Source organism: Musa acuminata, chromosome BXJ2-8 (genome assembly GCF_036884655.1).
Source record: "Musa acuminata AAA Group cultivar baxijiao chromosome BXJ2-8, Cavendish_Baxijiao_AAA, whole genome shotgun sequence".
Classification (NCBI taxonomy): Eukaryota; Viridiplantae; Streptophyta; class Magnoliopsida; order Zingiberales; family Musaceae; genus Musa; species Musa acuminata.
The window spans coordinates 43,384,902-43,410,703 of record NC_088345.1 but is presented as its reverse complement, the minus strand read 5'-3'; the positions used below and the strand labels follow the sequence as shown (position 1 = coordinate 43,410,703).

At 39.8% G+C, this 25,802-nt stretch overlaps 3 protein-coding genes across 3 annotated transcripts; 2 read left to right on the top strand and 1 right to left on the bottom strand.

The window, feature by feature from the left end:
- Positions 1 to 563: 563 nt before the first annotated feature.
- LOC103994640 (hydroxyproline O-galactosyltransferase GALT6) lies at positions 564 to 6,228 on the bottom strand. Its single transcript, XM_009415033.3, has 7 exons — positions 5,182 to 6,228; positions 4,449 to 4,681; positions 4,070 to 4,357; positions 3,856 to 3,984; positions 3,556 to 3,729; positions 1,778 to 1,885; positions 564 to 1,434 (listed from the first exon to the last, which is right to left on the bottom strand). The coding sequence occupies exons 1-7, from the start codon at positions 6,041 to 6,043 to the stop codon at positions 1,228 to 1,230; spliced, it is 2,001 nt and encodes a 666-aa protein (XP_009413308.2). The 5' UTR covers positions 6,044 to 6,228; the 3' UTR covers positions 564 to 1,227.
- Positions 6,229 to 9,567: 3,339 nt separating this feature from the next.
- On the top strand, positions 9,568 to 13,023 carry LOC135619548 (uncharacterized). Its single transcript, XM_065121657.1, has 2 exons — positions 9,568 to 10,074; positions 12,860 to 13,023. The coding sequence occupies exons 1-2, from the start codon at positions 9,598 to 9,600 to the stop codon at positions 12,863 to 12,865; spliced, it is 483 nt and encodes a 160-aa protein (XP_064977729.1). The 5' UTR covers positions 9,568 to 9,597; the 3' UTR covers positions 12,866 to 13,023.
- A 488-nt stretch (positions 13,024 to 13,511) lies between these two features.
- Positions 13,512 to 25,181, top strand: LOC135619547 (succinate--CoA ligase [ADP-forming] subunit alpha, mitochondrial-like). Its single transcript, XM_065121656.1, has 7 exons — positions 13,512 to 13,830; positions 15,674 to 15,883; positions 21,484 to 21,654; positions 21,734 to 21,857; positions 22,619 to 22,680; positions 23,879 to 23,960; positions 24,795 to 25,181. Exons 1-7 carry the CDS (start codon positions 13,609 to 13,611, stop codon positions 24,932 to 24,934), a joined length of 1,011 nt encoding a protein of 336 aa, XP_064977728.1. The 5' UTR covers positions 13,512 to 13,608; the 3' UTR covers positions 24,935 to 25,181.
- The last annotated feature ends 621 nt before the right edge of the window (positions 25,182 to 25,802 follow it).

The window sequence follows — 25,802 nt, the reverse complement described above, 5'->3', positions numbered from 1 at the left end:
TGTGACGAATATGATCCGTAGAACTTAGCCAGACCAGATCTTTTTGAATTTTCCTCATTATATTTACTATTATTAACATTCTCTCTCTCTCTCTCTCTCTCTCTCTCTCTCTCTCTCTCTCTCTCTCTCTCTCCCTCTCTATGTATGTATGTACATATACTATAAGATGTGAGCAGAAGGGTGAAGAACACAGTGGCTGGTGAGACGGCCATTAATGGATGCCATCATTTTCCTCACACATCTCAATACATTAGAATGCTTTGGGATATCCAAGCTGTTGAGTCAATATCGACTGATGGGTCCATTAATGGAAGCCTGAGATGTGAGATTCTAATATGGGAATTAAATGTCCAGGAAAGTTTTTTTTTTATTCATAATATCATGCATCAACCAAGCAAAATGATCTCCAATTTAGATTCATCGTGATCGATTTCTTTTACTTCAGATAGAACCTCGTTCTTTCTTCTCTCTCTCCTCCTACATTGACAGCACAAAGTTGTGAGAGATTGCATGTACCAGCAAAGAAGTAATATATACAGAATGAACAAACTGCAAGAAATATATGATCAATATCTACTAATCATTAGATTAGAGCCAAAAGACTAATCTCAACCTGCATCTTTTAAGTTTTGCAAGAACCATAAGCCCAAATGCTTAAGAACAGCCACACTGCTAATTGTTGCCTAATGATTTATCTTTAGATTGAAGATTTGGCACTAAATGTTGGTCGACAAAAGGAAATCTAACTCCATAAATACATATACTTTCTGTGGCCCTCAGCTCCAAATATGCAAAAGGCAGATCAAAACAGAAGACTGCAAGTTCAGCCAAGATCATCAATGGCTGTATCCTGTTGTTGGATTTAGACGATAAGCACGGAAACAAGGTTTGATTCAGTGGCGCGGCACTCTGTCTGTCACAAATCACCAAGATTAAGTAACAGAATCTGAGACATGAAGAAGCCATTGGATTCTGAACCATATCGGATCTAAAGCCACCACAATTTCTCATTAGAGTCGTCAGTTGTAGTTCGAGCTGCACATTTTCTTCTTAGTATGTAGAAGCCGCGGAGTAGCTCTTCATCGACCGTCACCATCTAAACCAAAGTGACCAAAAATAAAAAAGAAATAATAAACGAATTCGTAAGCACCATTAGAGCAGCTTGTCAACTCAGATGAACATGGCTGAAGAACTGCTAAAACTTTGCCTTCCCATATCACATTGATGTCATCTCATGTTACAACACTCAGGTTTCCCTAACTGCAACTTGTCCCACATGCATGTCATTTGCCTCGGAGACTGGTAGTGTGCAGTGTAGTAATCATCTACGCATCCGAACTGACAGAACTTGAGATTGTGTATATATTCAACTGCTTTGGAGTGATTGAACTGCTCAACCCACATGCCCATGCTCACATCTTCCATTTTAAACAACTGCATCAATTTGAAAAACCTCGCATCATAATGTACAATCATCTGTCTAAATCTATGTATTCTATGTATCAAGGAACAACAAACAAGCTTTTGTTGTTCATACACGTCGGAAGAAATAGAGAACCTTAAAAAATAAAAAAGCAACAAGCGACAGAAAACAATCTGGTAAACTTAGTGAGCTTAATGATAAGATCTAATACCGTTCAAAATGGTGCATCGGAAGTCATCTTTCACTGAGAATATGGTTGCAAAGGTTGCCTTGACTCATTAATATCACTAATCGTGATGCTACGGTTAACGATATAAATTGCTTACCCTTGAGAAAAAGAACAAATATGCTTACCCTTAATTTGTGTTTCTCAAATTCAGATACGATGAAGCGTGCAATGTCAGTAGACAAAACATATCCAGGACCATTTGCATATGGTGGATAGTCTTCTTCAGGCCATTCCTGTGATGAAGGGTCATAATCACTCAGCACAACGATCGCATTGTATCGGCTAACATTCAAATTGGAGTAACAAAATATAGATACATTGTAATGTCTAAAATGTTACATACCCAACCAGACTGATTATATGTTGGCTACCATAAGATGATCAGACCACAAAGGTATACATTGTCTTTGGAAAAACTTATGATACATACATACAATACAACATCACATGGTGATCATATAAATAAAAGAATAAATGACAGTTATAAATTTGTGCAACCATAAAACATGGCATCTCATGCCCTTGAGTGGTTTAAGATCATCATTGAGGGCTCAGATTTAGCATACCATGGTTCAGCCAAACATTAAATTACAACTTCAAATCAGAAGATGCCAGTAATGTGATATTGCAATATCCTATCATGATTACGAAATGGATAACTAGATATGCATACTAAATAAATTTAGAAAGTCAGGTCTTTATGTCCATGTATCATAGTCTCAATCCTACCTGAATGTACAACCGAGTTTTTAAATTACTTGAGCTATGTGTAACCTGTATTTAATCTTTCATATTTTCAATTGATCGAACAGAATTCTTCCATTGATATCAGTTCCATTCATCCCAGCATGAATGGAATTGAGTCATCATATGGCCTGTTTTGTGTTTGCAAATGCCTAATCTTGTTAGTTTTTGCATTGATATAGTTTAGTTTTAACTGGATCTACTTTAGTTTTAACTGGAAGACGAGCTGGACCTGAAAGTAAATGCATTGGACCCATTTTATTTCACTATCCAAAGCCCTAATCTTGTATCCCGTTAGATTGATGGTACAGACACCTGAATTGACCCATCATCACCACTATCAACCTATATATTTGCTCATTTTTATCTTTTTCGCACTTAGCATTCAGCAGCCTTCTTGCATGTCAAAATCAAAGAGAAAATGTTCAATGCCACTAAAATTTGAACATCATGGTGTCATCAGGGTTTTAGAAGTTGGCCGGTTCAAAACACAATCTGGCTTCTTTCCTGCCAAACCAGGTGCGAGGGCACATGAAAAAAGATAAAAAGAGAATCCTAAATGAAGATATACAAATAAAAAAGAAAATTTTATTTGAACATTAATCTAATTGAAACCAATTTTAATCCTTCAATTGGCTGCATGTTGGATAAAATCAGATATTTCTGTTTCCAAATTGATCTACATATCATGTGGAAATCAACAAAACAATTTTTTTATTCTCCCTTAACAAATTAGATCACATAAGACAGCCAGCCTTAAAAGAATTGCTTAGTTACTTCAGTAAGTTCATAGAGCAAAAGAAATTGCATGTTAGTACTAACGTCACATGACACAAAAAAATTAGGGTAGCAGGAACCACCCAGCAGACAACAAGAAAGATTCCGATTCCTCCCATCAATTAAGCACAGCAGCTAAAGAAAAGTATATAACTATGTCCACCCTTTATGAAGCAGGATTCAATCAGCATAAATTCTACTTGTGCAAAATGTGCATAACCTCAACGTGAAGACAGAACAGAGTTATGATACTGCATATAAGATTATAAAGGAGTTTCTATAATACTTGAATTTTGTCATTTATGCATAACAATGCATATGATAAGAAGACCATGGACACCACGGTTCTAGTCATATACGAGAAGAGCTTCCAATTATTTACCTCATATGTTACAGCCCATTTCCCTTCTCGCAATGGCTTGTGGTGGTAATTTATGTTACCCACATACAGGCTTTTATTGCTGGGGACTTTCTTGACTTCATTCATGACCGCATCAACTCTAACAAAGGTATCATCATCACACTTCATTATATAACGAGCAGAAACAGTACGAACCTGTTGGAGCAAAGAAAAAAAGGAGCATACCAGAAAAGACCTTGGATTTGAAAAACAATGACTAGGACCAAAAATATTTAGAGCAAACAAATAAGTTATAAAAACAAAGCAAATTATAGTTAGTACCCCATATTCGCATAGCGCAACAGTCTTGAGAACGACAAGATCATAGCTATCCATAAAAGGCACTATAACAATGTCACCAAAGAACTCTGCCTCTTTCTTCAGCTCAATAATCACTTCCTTCCTTGGGTGCTGTTCAGATGAAGATTCTGTTAGTTTACATAACTCAATCGGAAAGAACATAGTAAGTGTAGGGCACCATAGCTTGAAACTTTACCAGAGCAACAAAAAATCGAGCCACCATATTAGATGATTCTCTAACTGTACGCATCCATGACTTCCTGACAGCCATACGCTCTGCAAAATGGGTGCCTGCAGAAAGGATTCCAATGAAAAGTTCTACAGGTCCATCAGGTATCGGCGGGACCTGCCATTCTGCTGACAAATCTAGATTCCTTTGTGAAGAAAAGCTAGGATGAGATGTGGGCAATGAACCAGCAATAATGGATTGGACATGTAGGTCCCCATTCACCAAAAGGCCAGTGGCATCCTCAAGAACAAAACTCTACAAACAATAATTTAAACCATAAAATTATCTCCAGCACAACGTTGAAGCCAAATCTATCAGTTGTGGGGCTATTGCAACAGAGACTTACAGTGCGATAAGGAAAAGAGGTCACGTGTCGCCCATCAACATTGACATGATAACCTTCCAATCCAGCACTTAAAGTTAGAACAAAGAGCTTTTCTTCTACGAATGGGTATGGCCAATCAATAAAAACCTTCTTCGTCCGACCAATCAAACGGTTTAACCACCATGCTGTCTTCGACTCCTCCTTCTTGTCGTCGCCATCATCGATCCACTTTTCACACTTCACTAGTCCGTCGACTGAAACAGTATCAGCACACAACACAAAATTCAATCAATGATCATTGAAAAAACGAAACAGCAAACATGAATAAACTTCATTAAAAAAAAAATATAAGCTACTTAAAAAGTGAAACTTTACATTCTCAAAAGCATTTCTTTTCCTTTGAAACTGTCACTGATATTGAATTCTAGAATGCTACCTCTGAAATCGATAGTAATAGAATTGCACATCTATTTCACTCATAATAATATCCCACTAAATTTATTCAAAAATTAGAAAAATTGTATCTGTTGAGTTTTAGTTAACACTATGGCATGTCAAAGATTTAGTAGAATACTGCGTATAGGTTAGCTTAACCCATTAGGAAGACGAATGATGTGACGTCCAACTATTGTACTACAAAGACGCATTTGATGAGTTGGAGATTAATCTTTTTAGCCAATTTTGGATCAATTTCAGATTCAACCCATCGACTTATCAAAGGGGTCAGCTACAGGTGAAAGCTTTGGTAACCCACCGGTTTCCTCGTTGTCCGTCGACTTCCAACCCTCGCACCGTTGGGCCGATCCCCACTGCATGCGGTAGCACGTGTTCTGCTCGATCACTGGTTTCCCGCTCCAGTCTCCCTTCAGCCGAGGGTTGAGATGGAGGATCCTGGGAGGGTCTTCCCCGTCCACCGTCTTGAGCCCCTGCAGCTCCATCATGAACTGCGACACCATGATCGCCTGCTCCCCTTCGTTCAAGGTCCTAATCTTCGGGTCATGCTCCGCATGGGCCCGGTACGGCTTCGCAACCAGGGTGATGTGCGATCCCAATGTCAGCCCACACGGGAACACCATCACCATCCCCAGCTCCAGGAATTTCTCCCCGGAGAGCACGATCGACTGCGGGCATCTCTCCTCCGTCCGGTTCTCGTCCTCCACCGAAGCTGATCCCGCCACAGACATCGCCTTTAGCTCCTCCAACAGCTTCCGCCCCACCTCCCACGCATCCCTCGCAGCCTTGTGGAGTCCGGAGAACGGCCCGCGGCCGCCGGCGGTGGGGTCAAGCGGCCGGAAATCAAGTCCCGCGACGACCAGCAGTCGCGGAAGGTCGGAGGGGAGGCGGAGGCCTGCGGGGCCACTGGCCAAGCCGGGGAGGCGGTGGGGCCGCTGGGAAGGGCGGAGAGGCGCGAGACGATCCTCGGCGCCGAGGTGTAGTGGGCGGCTCACGGCGTTGGCGGAGGACGAGGAGAAGGCCGAGGGGTGCCAGCGGGAAAGGAATGGGAGCTCGTATACGAAGACGAAGGCGACATAGAGAAGAGCAGCGGCGAAGAGGGCCTGGAGTGTCCGTTTCCGGCCGAGCGACAGCGCCGCCTCCAGCTTCGCCGATCTCCTCATCCTCGTCGTCGCCTCCACTCCTCCAAAGTAAGGAATCGAGGGGTTCTCCGACGGAAACCCCACCCAATACTTTTTCTTGAATCGATACAGGTAAAGACTTGTTAGGAAGACGAAGGCGGAGGAAGTGAGGGAGAGAAGTGACTGAAAGGGAAAGGCGAAAGGACGCAGTTTTGGAGGTCGGTGTGTCGATGGAGGCGTTTTATAGTTAACACCCGCCTTAAATAATTCATTTACTGTGGTTATGATTTGTTGGGTGGATTAGTACCAACAATTTTTATTATGATAAAATTACACAAATATCCCTCTAAATTGACGATTTTTTTTTATTTATCCTCTAAATTTAATATAAGGCGATTTTGGTAGAAAGTATTTTAAATTTTGGGTACAATATCCCATTTTGATTTTTCTCAAATATATCCCTTAATTAAAAAAAATCTTAAATTATTTTCTCAACGTTTTTATTTACAACGTTTTTATTTTCTTTCTTACATCGTGCATTGCCTCCTTACCCTTTGTCCTGTCAAAATTACTATTACTATTTGTAATTCTCATGCAAAAAAAGAGTTGTATTGTGCATTCTCCTCCTTCGTACAAAGAGTGATCGATTTAATAAAATAAATAAAGATAAAGAAGTAGAGAGTCGATGGCAACTCTCGCGTTTCCTTCCTTACATGAGGGTTGCAGGTGACAACTTCGATCAGGCAAAAGGAATAAGAGGTGGTGCTAAGGCATAAGGGTGACGATAAAAATAATACAAAAAGATTAGAGGAGAAAACAACGATAGAAGAGAGCGGAGGAGGAGAGATAATTTGGATAATTTTTGAATTAGGATATATTCGAGAATAATTATGTGAGAAATACATAAAATAAAAAATATTTATTAAAAAATCACCCTTTAATATATATATATATAATATTAAAATATTTTATCTATTTTTTTTATATTTTTGAAAAAAAAAATATTAATTTAAAAAAAATATATATGTGATGCTCACACGTATACTTAAAAGTGAAACTCATCATTTATATAATAATCTACTAACTAATCAGATGTCTCAACAAAAATCATTAATATTATATGTATATGATGTATTAAAATTTGAAATTGTATAGATATGTCATTTCCAAACTGTACAAACATAAATATATGAATGAAAACAAATCTACTCGTTCGTGTTTTGTGTCGTTATAGTTTGGTGCGGCGGATTAGCAATGAGTATTAATCGGGATGATGACCGACGTAAGGGGTACGTTTGGGTATAGATTCCGAAGGAGGAAGGAGGAAGGCGGTTTTCCGGGACCCACGCGAACCCCACGTGACACTGAGAACATTCCAAATGGGTCAATTAATGCGTGCGTAAGCCCGAGTACGAGACAAAAGTCCTCTTCCTCCCTTCGCGCACGTTCTGTTGTGCCCGGTCGCGTTTGGTGGGGACTCGAATCCGCCCCGAAATCTTCTCGATCATGCGAGATCGATTGCACGAATCTCTTCGTATCATTAAACTTCATAAGATCGATGGTATTTGATTCGCTGATTCTTGAAATTTCAAATCCACATTTATATTTTTGTTCATTTTAGGATTTTTGATCTTCTTGTTTATGAAAATTTCAAGTTTCAAAACCTCTGCTGCACGATTCGATCAGATCCTAATTGAGAAGGCTTCGTGATAGTGGAGAAGAAAATAAAAAGATCCTAATTGTAAGTGGTAATAATAATAATAATGATCATAATAAAGTCTTATTTATAATATATGCTATCTATATCAAAATTGGAAAGGTTTCATAAAAATGACGATGATGATGATGATGACCACTATAATTTGTTCTTTTCATCTTCATCAAATTTCATTGTTTGTACAGCCTAACTTGGTTGACCTATTTATTGCATGAGTTGAATTCTATCTACAAAGGTTGACTCACTTGTCTTTTGGTGGCAGAGAACCAATATCCCTATATTTCCTTGGAACATATTACATCATAAAAACTTCATTGTATTGTCACTCCAAAAACAACCAAGAATATGATCCCTTTTAACTGATGGAGATAAATAGTTTTGACTCTCTTTGATCATCTGTTTGACAGGAAACTAACAAAAAAAAAAAAAAGGCAATTCCATCTCAAGATGATCTTTCATGATAAAAAAAAAAAAAAAATGAAACATTTGTTTTCTCTCTCTTGGTTTCACTGGCTATGAAGAAAGATGCTTATGACTTGTACACAAACTTATCCAATGTTTATTAAAATAGATAGATACATTGTTAAGATTCTATAATTTATCATATAATATAGATTCTTTGGGATAGATTGAGCTTCATGTGGTTGTTTGCAAACCTTGATCATTGGTTTACTACTTAAACTATCAAGAAGAAGCTGTTCTAGAATCTTAAAATGCCATGTTTCACCCTTTTGTCACATGAACTCTGTGCCTCAAGTACAAAGACCCTCTGCTGCCAAAGATCATCTTCAGCGACTCATTGTCTGGATTTGTTTTCACTACTCTCTCTCTCTCTCTCTCTCTCTCTCTCTCTCTCTCTTAAATGGGATGGTAGGAGCAGATGGCCAAGGAAAAGCAGCTCATGGAAGCCAATTTTTTCCCACTGTTGGAAGGTTGTCAGCAGACAGCAACTCTGGCCAAACTGATTTGGTGCTTCAACCTTGTTGCAAGCAGGATGGCTTTGCCTAAAGATATCCTTAGCATATAGTAGCCCTGTAGGTGTTATAAATAATTCTGAAGCTTAACTTGTGCTTCTCAATTATAGTTTCAAAGGATTGGAAGAAACACTAAATTATTAACATCCTTCCCTACTTTAAAATTGCAATGGGAATGCTATGCTAATGTTTTATTTGATTTTTATATGATCATTTATAATGGATAAGATTAGAATTGACGTATAAATGTTTAATGAGTGTACTATTATTCTAAATATTTTGATCAGCTAATTAATTCATTAAACTCGGATCGTGATATAAATTATTCTTCTCATACATATTGTATAATTCTATTTCAATAATTGGGTGGTGTTGATGGTTTCCTAAACATTGTCCTATTTAATAGGCTTGGATGAGAATCTTAATCATGCAACTAACACAGCTCTAACTTCTAACTTTGATTGAGACCACTCACCTAACTTTAAATAAACCAATAATGTGGCGTCTTTTATTGGGCATCACAATATTTAGGTGAGAGAGTCTTAACTACCTCATCTTATTTTGCAACTGACACGCGTCGGCAGTTCACTGCCTTCTCACAGCGCTCTTTTCATGCTGACTCCACAGCGGATCCCAGTCGTCGCAGGCCTTTCCCTTCCGCTACCTACTGTTTCGGACGTACTAATAATTACAAGACTTTGCTTCCCCACCTACATCATCGACGTCCACCAACCTGCCTCGTAATTGCAGGAACGGGTTTCCTTGTGGGTCCCGCTCCAACAGTCACAGATTTATCCAATGGATGGACAGGTGAATTTTCGAGTACCCGCCCGGCGTGTAGTGCTGCTATATAAGCTCTCCTCGTGCTGAGAAAAGCATCGACCTATCGACCCACCCGCCGAACCATGGCGACGTCCTTCCGCCTCCTCTCCGCCGCCGCCCTCCTCCTCTTCGCCGCTGCCGCTGTCTCCGCTGACGAGGTGCACGATGCGCTCCCCACGTACGGGCTCCCCTCGGGGCTCCTCCCCGACTCGGTGAAGAGCTACTCGCTCGCCGCGAACGGTGAGTTCGTGGTGGAGCTCGAGGCGCCGTGCTACGTCCAGTTCTCCCACCTCGTCTACTATGAGAAGACCATCCGGGGGAAGCTCTCCTACGGCGCCATCTCCGATCTCTCCGGCATCCAGGCGAAGAAGCTCTTCATCTGGGTCTCCATCACCGACATCGAGGCCCACCCCGCCGATGGAACCATCGAGTTCAAGGTCGGCTTCCTCTCCGAGTCACTCTCGGAGAAGCAGTTCGAGAGCGTCCCGCACTGCAAGGCCAAGGCTTCCGCTCGCCCCGGCTTCTTCCCTGAAGAGTTGCTCCCCCTCCCCGTTTCGGAGGTCCGATCCCTTTCCTCTTGATTTTTCTTCTATTTCCCTTTTGATTCGAGAATAAACCCTAAAATTTGGTTGGCCGTGGAGTGACAGTACTAAGCAAAGGAGACAGTTATAGATATCTATTTTACAGGCTAATTATAGATTACCCCTGGAATTAATTACTTTTAACATTCTGATCCCTACACTTCAAAAGTTATATTGAGATACGGGTACAAAGTAAAACATCCCTCGTCTTTGCCGACGGATATATACGACAGTGTCAGGAGAAATAGGAATCCTAATGTAACTTTTGAAAGTATAGATACCAAAATGCCAAAGGTAACTAATAACATGAGATAATATGTAATTAGCTCATCTTTTATATCTCCCTACTACATGGTTCTTTTCACTCAAGTCCCGTCTTAAAACACTCGTTTGCCCTGTGATAGACATCCTATGAGTTGTGTGACAATAAGGAAGAAAGGTGTGCAACGGAAGCCTTAAGTGAAAGAATGAAAAGAAAGTTGATACGGAGGCCTACTCCTCCAAGAGACCAAATGCTCCCTTAATGGTTGAGAAAAGATGAAAATTTTGGCTCACAGCAGCAAATATCAACTCGGGCATTTGTGTAGATGTCTTACTTTAGGAGTGTATAGGAGCTATCATCAATCTTGAGCTTCTTTACGCATGCAAATTGCAACAATCGTAATATGCAAGAGACTTCTCTTCAGCAGGTATAGGAAAATCCTGCTTATCTGTTGGAAGGGTCAGACTCCTTCCCCTTTTGTTCATCTATTTCAATAGCAAGATGCCACGTAGGTGGCTGCAATTTATGGGCCACCGGTCAAAATTTGATGATACTGTTTTGAACAATCGTGGATATACTAGCTATGGTCGTGATGTGATGATTATAATTTTTTATGCTATGACATGCAATTCTCTAGTCTTCTATTCATGGTTCGTCATCAGCTACCCATCGTTTCAATGTTTATCAAGTTTATTCATTTTTTATGTATATATGCTCCTGCAAAGTTGCCTATTCGTGTTTATGTCCCTCCCAAATATTATTCTGCAACAGTGATGCAAAGGGCCAATTTTGTCGTTTCATATCATGATAGAGCTGTTTTAATTTTGTTGTAACACCTGTTAATCGAAGGGGGTACTGATGCACAAAAAAATTAGTTCTCAGAGGACATTGGTGCAAAATGACATGTTGCTGCGATTATGCATATGTAGGCAATTTTGCAGAGTTGTACATGTTGGGAACCTAAGTTTGTTTTACGGTAAAATTAGTTCTTCAAACTTGTCCATGAGCTTGATGCCTAACCCAGGCACGATCTTGAATTCCTTCACTTGTATCCTGGTGTTTCTGTGAGTATATTATGAATCACTCTCCTTGAAAAGAATTCACTTGTATCCAGAGCTACTTGACTGGCTTGGAAATTAACAAGGTATGATAGTAGACTCTTCGACTAATATTCTATTCCAGATATGAAACATCTTTTGAGAAACTATTGTAAAGGCTTCGAGAATATTTGTACTATACAATGACAAATTAACGGACCATCCCAATCCTAAGCTTATCCAGTTTCCTTTTCTTGACCTCACTATTCATTGCAAGTGCCTGTTTCACTATTTGGCATGACCAATTGCTTTCTTCAGTGTGTCACTGCAAGGAGAGACCCTCTACTATTGTCGTCTTTATCATCTCTAAGATTCAATTTGATTCTGTTTGGTTTTCTTGGAACTTCTTCCTGGACGATCTTTTCTTTTAGTCTTAAAACAGATTAAGAAATTGAGAACAGAACTCAAATACTGCTAGTTACCTATGCTTTGGGTAATTATATGGCATGAATCCTTTCACTGGTGGGCCCTTTCATATGACCTGTTCTTAATATATAACTATCTGTATATGTCGTCTTAGTTTACTGTATAGAACTTGATATTTTGGATTATTATGTTAAAATTGGCCATGGTTTATCGTTGTTATCCGTGTGACTATATTATGTACATCTTATATACTAAATATAAGAGTTTTTCTTTCCATTTCTTCGGAGGCCAAGCAGAGCATATAACATGCTTGGTACTCTTTTTCCTTGGGTCCTTTAGTGCCTACATTCAACCAGTCTGCTTTTTCTGCAAATTTTTTCATTTATATCAAGATCAATTTATGTATTTTCACTTTCTATTCTTATGGTGATTGTTTCCCTTTGTAGGATCACTACCTTGTATTATATACTTCGAGATGACATAATCTTGTGAAAAACACAGGCTTACGAGATCATGCAATTAGCAAGTTTTCCGTATATTCTCTGAAGCATACAGCTCACTTTCTATTCTTTTTCCTTGCACTCAGATGTCGAGCTTTGCTGCCACCATGGTTATCCAATTTTCTTGAATTTTAAGTGCAGCCCTGTTTTATGTGGAGGATCAATTCCTCGCTGGGAATCCGTTCGGGTTATATAAACATCCTTTATAGTCTCTTGCAAAAAAAAGGGGGACATCGAGGTTGCTAATTGTTGTTTATCATCGAAAATCCAATTTGCCATTGTTATTTTATGATAGTTTAAGCAGTTAATATTTAGTAATTTTATCTAGCCGCCAAATGCCGTGATTATGCTTTTTTCGCTTGGTATCGTATAACTTTTTTCTAACATCTACCTCATTTTTTCATGTTCAATAATTCTTGTGATCAGTGAGTTCATCAGTTGACATTCGGTGCATGCTGGCAGAAGTATTCTATCGGAACAAAAAAAAGCTAACTTAATTTTCTTCTTGCTGGGATTGATCAAAGGTTTTTCCTTTTCAGGTTTAAGTGCAAGAATCACAGTCGAAGTCGTCATCCATCCACCAGTCTTCTGTAGAAATTGAATTCTGTATTTTGGTAATAAGGTGAATTGTAATGTGCTATAAAGACGATGTAATTTCTTGTATGTGTTCGTGGACCGACTGCTCTATATTCCAAATTTCAAACCTTTTCATTGTCACAAAAAAATGTCCAAGTAAAAACTAAGAAGCTTAGTATTCGTGGCCCTCTCTTTCTTTACTATTGACAATCCCTTCACCTTTTAAAAAAAAATATATATATATATATATATATATATATATATTATATATATATACACTTATATATCTCAAAATATTTAAATTATCCTTATTGCTATAAACAAATTATGGTTATCAGCAACTAATTAGATTTAAAAATAAAAACTTAAATAGTTAAATTTATTGGATTATTCTTATCAATTATAAAAATAAAAACTTAAATAACCAAGAATTTTGCTAAAAAGTATTTGTACGAGAACACTTATTTTCCCCCAAAAAAAAACCTTTGAAAAAATATTTTAAATATCTAATCCCTTTTAAATATTTAATATAGTCTCATCCCAACATTAAAAGTCTTTTTGAATTATTTTATTTTTTCCATAAAAAAAGAAAATAAATAAAACAAGCAAGAAACAATGAAGAACGCTAGCCCAAGAGAGAGCTTGGAAGACTCGTTTGGTATCTTCTCGCGGGGCTAAGCGGCGGCGGCGGCGGCAGTGGCAGTGAGGAACGATGTCTCGCCAAGCGTCGAAGCTGGTCGGATCCCTGGCCTCCAAGATCTTCGCGAACCCCGCGCCCGTCGTCCCCTCCTCCCCGCTATCCCGCCACTTCGCCGCGGCGCCCCCTGCGCCGGCGGTCTTTGTCGACAAGAACACCCGCGTCATCTGCCAGGGCATCACCGGCAAGAACGGCACCTTCCACAGCGAGCAGGCCATCGAGTACGGCACCAAGATGGTGAGCCCGCCGCCTGAACCCTCCTCTTCTTCTGGAAAGGGCTTGGTGTGGATTGCTGTTGCCTTCTTAATGTCCTCTGTGGTCCTTGTTGTTTTCTTGGCGTCTTCCGTGGAATTTTGTCGTGTCGGACCTGTATCTTGATTTCCGGTTTCCTCGTCCTTGCCAAAAGATCTGCTTATTTCATCTGCTCTAGTCAGTTCGATGTGCGTTTCATCTTTATGGTTGGGTTGCTTATTTCGATTCTAATTGATCTTTCTGTTGGGGTGTGGGTTTCGTGAATGACTTGTAATTATTGATGCGTAACCCTTGTTGAGGTGTAACCCTTTTGCGAGCGGGGGTTATATGTGTTTCCTTTAGAATTGGGGATCTATTTGCTGGAAGTCAATGTTCTTAGAGAACAATATGACTAATCTTTTGAAGACGAGCGAAACGTTGTTTCTTGAGGCTAATATATTTGGTACGAGGGGATTCGAGTGAGTTGTTTGTCGAGGAAACATCTTTAATGAGAAAGAAAGATAAGGAGGTTCCACCAGAGTTCTTGGAGGGTAGGAATCCCATGTAGGAAAGATGGCTTGTCTGCCCCCTGTTTTCTCCCTCTTATACGTTGCTTTGTTGTTATATTTCTGTCCCTATGGTATCACAATTGTGATCTGCAATATTAGCTGCTGAACATTTTCAACCTTAATATAAGCATTAAGAGATGGGAACATTTTAAAGAAAATCTAAGGTACATTGTAAGATATTTCACATTGTTGAGTACAACAACAACAGGAAGCCACAAGGTCTCAACTATATCATACTGTCGAATATAAAGATACGTTATTAAGAATCTCGGAAAACTAGAAAAGAAAATGGATCATGGGATTTTTAAATCCCCATATGGATCCACATCGGTTTGTTCTGAGGTTGTATCCATCTGGTCCTGAAGCTTTTTGAGGGTCATCCCTTGGCCTGACTCTGCTAGAAGTTGAACTTAACTGATCATAACCTGTTTCATTTTATTTGGCTGACTTCAACCAGTTCCATCAGAGTCTGGCCAATTTTTAATCATTTTCTACTCGTTCTGATCACTTCAATCAGTGTGCCAGCCACTGATTATTCATAATCTCAATCATTTAAAACAATCAACCGTTTCAGCTAGTTTTGACTGTTTCTTGCCAGTCCCTGTTGAGATAATTTCCTGCCCATCGTAGTTGAATTCTATTAGATCTCCTGATTTCCGTCGGTCTGCAGCCAATCTTAAATATTTCACAGTTTATTTTTGCCTATTCTGACAGATGTTATGTTAATCTTAAATACAATGACTGATACTGTACTTGATGATAATCTTAAAAACCTTGCAAATCAAGAGATAAGATTCACTTTTTTAGTGTCATCATGTCAGGTCAATCTTATTGTAGCAAGAGCCCGATGCTTTGTTGAAATTTAAAACGCGCAATCAAATAGGCATGCAGTAATGTATGCTTGCCGGATACGGTTCATGGCTTGGACACACAAGTGCAATTATACCTACTTTCTAGTAGCTTATTCTTTTCTTCAGGTGGTCCTAATTGGTAGAACTTTTGATTTATTCTGTGGTAATGATGTAGAGTCTCAGACCTTTGAAGTGTAGTTGCAAAAAAAGACCAATTTCTGCTATGTACTTGCCCTTTTCTATCATTTTGTGAGGTAGCTGGATCATGGAATCTTCTTTTTTTTTCCCCCCAAGATTCTTTTCGTTCCTTTTCTTCTTTTCACAATAAATTTTGCTGTTCTGTAAATATGATAAAACATAAATGATGTTTTGTCTTTATTGAGAAAGGATGGTTAACTTTGTTTTGAGAATTTATTCTCTTTGGTTTAGGTTGGTGGAGTGACACCCAAGAAAGGTGGAACAGAACACTTAGGTCTTCCAGTATTCAATACTGTTTCTGAAGCGAAGGCTGAAACAAAAGCTAATGCATCAGTTATTTATGTTCCCCCACCATTTGCTGCTGCCGCAATTATGGAGGCATTGGAAGCTGAGTTAGATCTTGTTGTATGCGTTACCGAAGGAATTCCTCAGCATGACATGGTATCTATCATATTGTTATTGCTCCTATTTATTCGTCTTGTACACATGCTTTATCTTATTTCTTATTTTTGTTACTTCAAGTAAAAGTTAGTGATATGTACATCAATTAGCATAAAATATCTCATGTTTTGTTTTTGTAGCCCTTCATTTTAATACAGCTTAGTAAAAGAAAACAGAAGTGTAGGAAGTGTACAATGATTAAAGGGCTACTTTCTTGGTGGCACCCCTAGTTATGGAATCGTCATTCTGAATTGTGAGGGAACCAGAAAATAAATAAACGAATACAACCAACGAGAATCGGGTGAAAAATGAAACCATACCTACCTCTATGTGAAATTACCTTCAACATTCTCCTCCGGCCTTAGCTCCTACTAGAGGTTGCAGCAGTTAGTGAAGCCACATGCGAGGCAGCAGCTAGAAGCTTTTGAAACCGTCACTATGAAACTAATTCCTCTTTATTCACATGGTGTTTGTCTTGGTTAATTATTATCCAAGTTGGACCGGTCTGACTCTGTTATAGGAAATGTTGGTTGAATATATTTATCAGAGTTGTCGAATGCTGACTAAAACCCCTCTAATATGGCTACCGCTGTGTCACGGACTTAGCTGGTTTTGCTTAAGTCGTGCGGCACCCTTGCGTGTCCGTCCGCAAAGGTCAGCCTCCCCGAAGCCTCCCATTGTCCCTTAGGACCAACAAAAGAGAGAACGGATTAGAGAGAATGCCTCAATCGGGATCCACAAGCAAACATCTCCGAAAAACACTTCATAGACAATGCAAATTACAAACAAACTTTACAAGCTCTGAACAGTTGCACAACAAAGGGTAAAATGGTCCATTACAGACCGAAAATCTCTCGCACGTGTCCACATGACACAAACTTTATTTACAAGCCTAAAGAGGCCACCAACCCAACTAAAATAGGACTATTATGCCTTCGGCCGCCCCTCTACATGCTGTACAAGGCATGAACATGCTAAAAGACACGGACATACATAAGCATTACATCAAACATCCTGTTTCGAAGTTTGTCCGTGACATTCTCCCCCACTTATTCCTTCGACGTTCTCGTTGAAGCCTTTGTCGACACTGCAACTCCTTGCCTTTGCTGAGTCTTCAATCTTCTGCTCCAGCTACAATGCGTCTCTTGGCTCCTAGCTGCTCTCCGCTACTGTTTTTGAGTAGTCGAACCTTTGATCCGCCATGCTGCTTCAACTCACCAATGACTCTGACTCTAGTGTGGGGTTGGCTGAGTTGTGTTGATCCTTGTTGATTCCTGCGGATCCCCCATATGAAGGAAAAGACCATCCTTACTACGCCAGTCTCTCAAATTCCTTATGCTGCTTGAACTGGGTGGATGCTTGTTGGAGCTTTAACAAGTATCGTCTCGCAAACTTCTGAAGTTTTGGGTCCTTCTTCCATAAAATTTGCTCATTGACTCTTCTTTCATTTAGTTGTCACATCCAAGTAGGTTCGCATCACTTCCACTTTCGATTGGCATTTCGTTGGGAAATGAAGCGGACAATCTACTCTCAGTAGCACTGATCACCGTTGGTGAGGATTTGACGATTATTATATTCCATTATCTTCGAAGGGTCTTTGAACTTATGCAGAGCTCCTCTGCTGGATAGATAAGAGAATTAGGGTACTCGGTTTCGCCCATTCTCTTAAGAGTTGAGAAGGCAAATGTTACTTGACTTCGCCCACCTCCTCGAGGTTGTACTTTATGCATCGAGCTGGTTACTGGCCTTCGCCTGCTCTTTGCTCACACTTCTGAAGCACTTGAAGTGTTTGCACTCCTTGCGTTGAGTTAGTTACTGTGATTCACCTTCTCAATGCCATCGAACTTCTGGAATGCAGGAAGTTTTCACCTCAACTTGGAGTAATTCTCTCATAGGTTTGGTCGCCTCTGGGATTGTACCGTCTTCTCCATCAACCCTGTCGCCTACTCCACTGAGTAGCAAAGGTGCAACACCGCGTACTGCTTGCTTCGTTCCTTGGTTATGCACTCTTGCATGACCCGAAGTCCTTCACTTTCGACTATCTTGATGAGAAGCTCATTGACACCGATCTTACGAAGTTCCTCGGCCTCTGCCCTTCAGCCTTGTCTCGGTACTTAGAGATTGCCTCTGCATGCTCCACCTCCTCGGTCCCTTTCACGACCAAGCGCTCTCCCTCCATGAGAGCAAGGGATCAATGACTTTCACGGAAGTCCTGCCTCTGCGGTACCATGGCCCTACTATCCGTCGCCTCGCATCTGCATCCCTTTTCTTCACGATCAGTAGATATGTCTCTGTGGCACTCCTCTGAGTCCACCTACATTCTAACTGATGCTTGATTTTGGGTTCAACACCTCTATGTTCTCAAAGCAGTCTGTTTGGTCGATGGAAAGACCGACTGCAACTCCCATGCATGGCCTCTGCCATCATGTTGTAGGGTTTGCACCGATTCTGTTCTCCTTAGCTTCTTTGGTAGCAACGTTCGTTTACTCGGCCTTGTCCTCTGACTTGCCGGGCTCCCTTAAGCGAATATGAGCTCTGGAGTAGTCCAACTCTCCAGCTGCTTCGATCATACCTCTGCATGATCAAGTCCCCCCCCATGGGGCTCACTGGTACTTGCATTCGAACTTTTCCCTTGGTGGAACCCAGCCCCCATATGCTGATGACCAAGGCTTTCATCCGATGCAAAATTCGATGCACGCACGGAAGACCCGCTTCTGCGGTACCATGGCCTTCACTCCTTGAATCCATAGCCCTTCTTGCCGTCGTGTTGTTCACTGAAGTGGAGCTTCCAGTAGCTCCCGATCATACCTCCATATGATCTAGTCCCTCACGGGACTATGTCGTGTGTATCGCATTGCCACGAACTGTTCCACCACGATCCACTGCACCATGTCGCCTCCTGGTGACATCTCTATTGCATTCTGATCTTTGTGGAATAAACTCGAATTGTGAACCCTCCATGTGTGGCCTCTGCCAATACATCGCAGGGTCTCCTCCACCTTCGATTTTGTTCGCTTCTTTGGCAATCGACCTTCATCCACCCACTCTTGGGTCACACCTAGATGAAGCACCGCTCTAGGATAGTCCGTCGCCTAGTAGCTCCCGAAGTCCCTCGACTTCGCTGCAATTAGTGCACCATTGTCTGGATCCTGGGCCTCTACCCCTACCAGCACAATCTTCGCTGTGCACCGCTTTCTTCATAGCAACTTGAATGGCAACACTGTAGCATATTCTTCAAGAGTACCCACCTCTGAGTCCCCTTGCCCCGTGCTAAGGCCTTCTGAACTCAACTTCGCCTCCGCAAATTGAGTCACCTTAGTTCCTCCATCAAATGCTCCTCCAAGATAAGGTGCATGTGCCCAAAAGCTCCCTTCGTCTTTGGCACCATGCAAGATGAGTCCGCTCCGTCAGAATGAAGGACCCATGGAACAACATGATTCTACTCTTGCCTCTGCAAGAGTTCATGTCCTTGACCTCTGTCTAAGGAAAGCACTGTGCCTCCGCTCCATGTTCCAACTTCTATGCTGGCTCCCTTCATGCGGCTTGGGTACTTCGCCAAGTTACACCCAAGTTGATCCGCTCCTCGTTTTTGCATTGAGTTGATGGTGGCCCTCGTGCCCACCATTCCACGGGTCAGCCCTCCCTTGAGTCCGATCTCCACATCGACTCCAAGTGTGCATTCATTTAAGTTGCTTTGGGTCGCTCCCCCACTTGATCTCGCAATGCATCCACCAATGCATTCTCTCGAGCGAGATCATGCGACAACTCCTCGCCGCTTGCTCAGTCCATTGAGCTTCGTGGAGTTGTTGTTTGTCGAGGTACTCCTCCTCAACATGTGAGGTCCGTCCCACATGATTCTCCCTCTGGAGAGCCGGGACTTATCCCTCCTGGATAACTGTCCCATTGGAGCAACATCTCTTTTCGTTTCGGAGACCACCATCCCCTTGGACTACTCCGATCTGCTGAACAAAGTGTGCATTGTTCTGCCTCCTGTAAACGCACTTGCTAGATTGTGACTCCACGTCAATACAGCCCCCGCTGCGCCACTCAAGGCGTAGCAACATGCTGAACTCGTTGCACACTTCAGCCTCCTACGGACGTATCCTTCACATGCCGAAGAGAAAGTTTCAATGCTCCATGACGCCGAGTTTCGGTCGCCTTGGGATGGCCGCGAACATTCCGTCGTCCGCATACAAGCCCATGCATGAGTACCGAATTCTTTGAGTTAGCAATTCCCCTCACCTCTGTGAGCTTTGCACAACTCTTTCGATCGCTGAGCAACTCATTCCACCTTGCATGGTCTCATTCTTTACCAAGCGCCTCGCTTGCCTTGAGCACGATCAAGTATAGTTGTCAACGTTGAGTCGTAGCTCAAACTCAGCCATCCCAACCTTTGTGCGCTCCGCATTCTTCCAAGCTTGTCTGTTCTCGTGGTGCCTCTTGCGCGAAGGGTTGGCCATTCCTCTGAATGCCAATCTCAGATGCCCGCTCCTCCGAGCGACTCCTTTTTCCTACATCTCCATGCCCGTTTTCCCCCAAACGGTCGCGCGTGTGCTGACTGCCCTCAACGTAACCCCGCTAGGTCCCCCGCGTTTGCATGCTAAGTGTTTCTATGAGTGCTTGTCCCGCTTTGATACCATCTGTCATGGACTTAGCTGGTTTTGCCTAAGTCGTGCGGCACCCTTGCGTGTCCGTCCGCAAAGGTCAGCCTCCCCGAAGCCTCCCATTGTCCCTTAGGACCAACAAAAGAGAGAACGGGTTAGAGAGAACGCCTCAATCGGGATCCACAAGCAAACATCTCCGAAAAACACTTCATAGACAATGCAAATTACAAACATACTTTACAAGCTCTGAACAGTTGCACAACAAAGGGTAAAATGATCCATTACAGATCGAAAATCTCTCGCACGTGTCCACATGACACAAACTTTATTTACAAGCCTAAAGAGGCCACCAACCCAACTAAAATGGGACTATTAAACCTTCGGCCGCCCCTCTACATGCTGTACAAGGCATGAACATGCCAAAAGACACGGACAGATATAAGCATTACATCAAACATCCTGTTTCGAAGTTTGTCCGTGATAGCTGTGTGTATGCTTGAGGATTTCCATTAAAATTAGTACAGAACTGTTGAAATTAAAATGGTGCATTGTGCATTTTTGTAAAGCATGTTTTATAATACGAGCACATCCACCAGTCTGATTATTGACTAATATGAGACTTGTAAACAAAAGATAAATGTTTGATTGAAACCTCTGAAGGAGTTGGGAAGCCATAGAAATAAAAGATTTTCAGAGAGAGAAAATGGAGAGAAGTTTCAAATTGAGAAAAGCAATAAAGATGGAATCTATTTTTCTTTTGCTGCAAACAAGCACATCCTCATGATTATGGTTTGTTTGACTGTTTTAATTTTTACCTTTGGTTCAGTTCCCAGGCCACAAGTAACATTAGTGGTCTCCAAATTGTTTCACTATCGTGGTTTAGATAGATAGTTCAATGTGCTGCGTACTTTGTGGGTTTTGACGTTATCTGAGAAATTGATATGTATTTTGATGATATTCTATACTTGTGAATTACCAATGGCATTTGAATGTTAGGTGCGAGTAAAAGCTGCACTTGACAAGCAGTCAAAAACTCGATTGATTGGACCTAATTGCCCTGGCATCATCAAGCCTGGAGAATGCAAAATTGGAATAATGCCTGGATATATCCACAAGCCAGGACGAGTTGGGATTGTTTCTCGATCTGGTACCTTGACTTATGAAGCGGTATGGTAGTTTCTTATTCTAAATGTAAAACATCAAGGACATCTTGTTTAGTAAATACGATTTTATCTTCTAATTGCAGGTCTTTCAAACAACTGCTGTTGGTCTAGGACAGTCCACTTGTGTAGGAATTGGTGGAGACCCCTTCAATGGAACAAATTTTGTTGATTGCCTAAGAAAATTCCTTGAAGATCCTCAGACTGAAGGTAACCCGAGGGCCTGGCAGAAACTTGTAGTGGCTTCTTGATTATATACTTGTCGGATTCATGAATTCTGAGTTGTACGCTACATTATCCTGTTAAGGTAGTCTTGTTGTATTTTGTTTTTGTATTAAACTGTTGCTTCTTTTACCAAATCCTGGGCACAAGGGAGCTGCATTTTCTAACATACAATTGTTGTTATTGATCTAAACACCATGTGAAAATTTTATCTACTTCTATTTCGTTTAGAGGAGACCACTTGGATTCCATATATGTGCCCATGGTATTAATTGGACAGTTATTATCTGAACCAAATATTTCAAACAAAAATAACCTCGACTTCTGAGCAAAACAGACATGTTTTATTATGTCAAAAATTAAGCGTCTGGTGAATGTTACTGAAGTAATGGTTACCTGTTGGTTGTTTGTGTTTGTTACTTGTGTGTGACTAGCTAAAGTGCATGTGCACATGTACATATGCCTACTGAAAGATTTGAAGTAATTATGATTCTGTAAAGGTTATTTATATAATTTTATAGAAATTTTATTTACACACTGTAAAATATTGATACATGAACATGTATTTACATAATATTCTGCTTGATGATTTTGCAACTGTTTGGATTTTTCCTTTTAGCAGTTGTGTGTAAATAGTTCTTCTACCAGAACCAACGCCCCTCTTATGTGGTTGGAACTTTAATATGTGCCTTGCAAGCATGTGATAGCATAGTCTTCTACTAATGCTGCCTGTATGACTTGCATTTTAGGTATTGTTCTTATAGGAGAGATTGGAGGAACTGCAGAAGAGGATGCTGCTGCACTAATACAGGCATGTAAAAATAGCGATTGCATTTATACACAAACCATGACATTAATGTATCATGAGTGATCCTGTATGTGTTGACATTGGCATAGTCGAGTATTATGAATTCTGTATGTCTGGAAACCTAATGCTAGTTCATGCTCAAGTGCATCCTTAGATTAGTGGTGATATGTGTATTTCAACAAATTGTTCTAGTGGTTAGAGTTATTACCATTATTCTTGTATCATGTGTATTTTTTTGCGTCTTTTTAGAAACCATATTTATTGTTATTTGTTGTAATCGAGAAACATTTCATTGTCAATATATAAGCTGCACAGACGTTCAAATGATTCTTGTGATTAATAAGGACCATGCTTCTTAAGCATGTCGAATGGAATACTGCCTCTTTGTTAATTTACATGTTTTTCTTGTATTGCATGCCCACATGATCGTTATGTAGTTATTCCTCGTATGTTGCTTTGTTTGTTACTCTAGAGGTATTTTATTCATAGATTAATGTCAGATATTTTCATATATCAAGATGCATATGCATGCCAATAGACTTGTTATATAACGTCCAACACATTCCTTGTCCTGAAAATTCTTGAATATAGCAGTGACAGTTAACTTGATTAAATTCACTGTTAAATTGGTCCAACCTACGCGAAGCCCAATGCATCAATTTATTTTGTCATCATGCATGGTCTGAATTAGCAAATTATACAAATATTAGGTTGCATTTTAATTTTATATTGTAAGTTCTGGTAGTGAGAGCAATTCATGATAATGTTGTTTATTGGTTATATGCACTAAATAGTTACTTTCCAAGCTTGTGATCTCTTGGTATGTCTTGTATCTTCTGAGTTATTGGTTGTAGTCTCAATTCATATTTGCGGTAGTGTCGCTCATATTGAGTGCCTACTATGTACAGTGACTTCTTGTAGTTATTGCACATTCCCTTGCCATCCCATTCCATTTTTCATTTATCATCAATCATGTTGATGATCATCTTTGTATTGCCAGTATGTCTGTTCTGCAGTTGTAATCAGCATATGTAATGATCATATGAAAATTAAGGTAACAAGCAACCAATAACAAGTTGTTGTGAATTCCAAGATGCTTATATTTACTTTATAGTTTGTGATATGATTGATGTAAACAAAAAAGTAAGAAAAACAATATGATTGATGTATGTTTTATATTGTTTTCCTTCTGAAATAACAGGAAAGTAAAACTGAGAAGCCAGTTGTTGCATTTATAGCTGGACTTACAGCACCACCAGGTCGCCGTATGGGTCATGCTGGAGGTGTGTACATCATCTCCTATGTAACTTTAAGCTATTTTCCTGCTACAAATGTGTTATTTGCAAGTGACAGAGAACATAATTTCTGACAAACACAAGGCTAGTTATGATTTGGACCATAAGTCACGACGTATTTTTTCTTGGTCTTCTTGCTTTCACTTACTAACATCTGTTTTTCTTTTTTTTGTTTATTAAGCAAACAGTTTTATTCTACACTGGAGTGGCTTCCATAACCGACTGTATATATACACATGTAGCTCTTCTAGCACACACATACCGTGCCGTAAATATAATAGTCTTCAAAAGTTCCCTGTTACTATGTGTATCTTACACACATCAAAAGAAACTTTGTCCTTTTAAAATTTTATATTTCTAATCACCAACCTTTTGAAGATCAATGCCTTCTGAAAATACTGTGTTTGAAGATGACAAATAGTAGCAGCTAACATGGATTTCCTCATATTGTCCACCGATAGATCAGACTAACTGGGACACTACGGCTTTGTTGTTGTGCACCAATAGCTTAGACCCCATAATTGACAAAGGAGCAGTGCAGTTCCTGTTCTAAATATGTTTCTCAGTCTGCTGAACACACACTCATGGGACTTACGCTGTATATTTTCACTCTTTTTCTGGCAATAAGTGCACCGATCCTGAAGCAAGATTTCTTCTTTTGTCAACCTATACTGTGTTAACAGCTACACTTTTCTGACAATTAAGTATCGGCTCTTGAAGCTCTCACTGAATTAAGTGCACAACAAAATTACTTTCTATTAGTTACCATTAATTGATATAAGTCATGCATTTCTTGATAGCTTTCTCTTATGGCTGGTGCAGCTATTGTGTCTGGTGGGAAGGGTACAGCACAAGATAAAATCAAAACCCTCCGAGAGGCAGGTGTAACGGTGGTAGAGTCCCCAGCCAAGATCGGTGTAGCTATGCTCGATGTTTTTAAGCAACGGCGTCTTGTAGATTAGAGGTCACACTAACTAAGCTGCGCATCATTGCTGCTTTAAGTGTTCTTAATTTAAATGTCTGGATGTGCGGTCAACAGAGCCATCATCTCAAATTTTTTTCCCCACACAGTTGTTAATTTTGGTCATTTGATCGATTGCTTTTTTTTCTTATTTTTTTTTGCCGCAAGGTCTGTTCAATAATGACAAAACTGTACACACACCTTATGTTTTGCTTCCGAATTAAATTTCCAGTATTAATGCTGTGTTCTGTTTTCTGGTCTACAAAGATGGTATGCTTCCATGATTGTTCTTAGGGTTAAAGTCTATATTAATCATTGTGGTTTTAGTCATGGATTATTTAAGTTTTTATGATTTTTTAATTTAAAATAATTTTTATAATTTTAAAAACATAACATATAAGTTTTTCTTTTGAGTTAATAGACATTAGAATTTATTTATATGATATGTTAATTTATAATAAATTATTAATATTATATATATATATATATATAATTATTTATTATGTTTTTAAAAATATAAGGATTATTTTAGATACGAATAAATTGTAAGGGTTTAAGTGATCCATAAAAATCATAGGGATTAAAATGAATCTTAATATATTTTTAATTTTAAATTATATATTATTATATTGATGATTTATTGTGAATCAGATATCATGTATATCTAAATAGATTTTAATGTTTATTAATTCAAAGTTGATGAAAAAAATTTATATATTATATTTTTTAAAAATATAAAAATTATTTTAGATATGAATAAATTATAAAGATTCAAGTGATCTATGACTAAAATAAGAAGGGTTAAAATAAGTCTAAACTCTCCATTAACCAAATAAATCATTTTTATTAAGCAAAAAAAAGAGGGAAAG

Excerpts from the sequence above, each read along its gene's own strand:
- LOC103994640 (XM_009415033.3), bottom strand. The coding sequence starts at position 6,043 with ATGAGGAGATCGGCGAAGCTGGAGGCGGCGCTGTCGCTCGGCCGGAAA. Across the intron at positions 4,682-5,181 it reads GACGGACAACGAGGAAACCG|TCGACGGACTAGTGAAGTGT; the intron begins GTGGGTTACCAA and ends ATACTGTTTCAG. Across the intron at positions 3,730-3,855 it reads TTGCGCTATGCGAATATGGG|GTTCGTACTGTTTCTGCTCG; the intron begins GTACTAACTATA and ends TTGCTCCAACAG.
- LOC135619548 (XM_065121657.1), top strand. The coding sequence starts at position 9,598 with ATGGCGACGTCCTTCCGCCTCCTCTCCGCCGCCGCCCTCCTCCTCTTC.
- LOC135619547 (XM_065121656.1), top strand. The coding sequence starts at position 13,609 with ATGTCTCGCCAAGCGTCGAAGCTGGTCGGATCCCTGGCCTCCAAGATC. Across the intron at positions 15,884-21,483 it reads GAATTCCTCAGCATGACATG|GTGCGAGTAAAAGCTGCACT; the intron begins GTATCTATCATA and ends TTTGAATGTTAG. Across the intron at positions 21,858-22,618 it reads TGAAGATCCTCAGACTGAAG|GTATTGTTCTTATAGGAGAG; the intron begins GTAACCCGAGGG and ends CTTGCATTTTAG.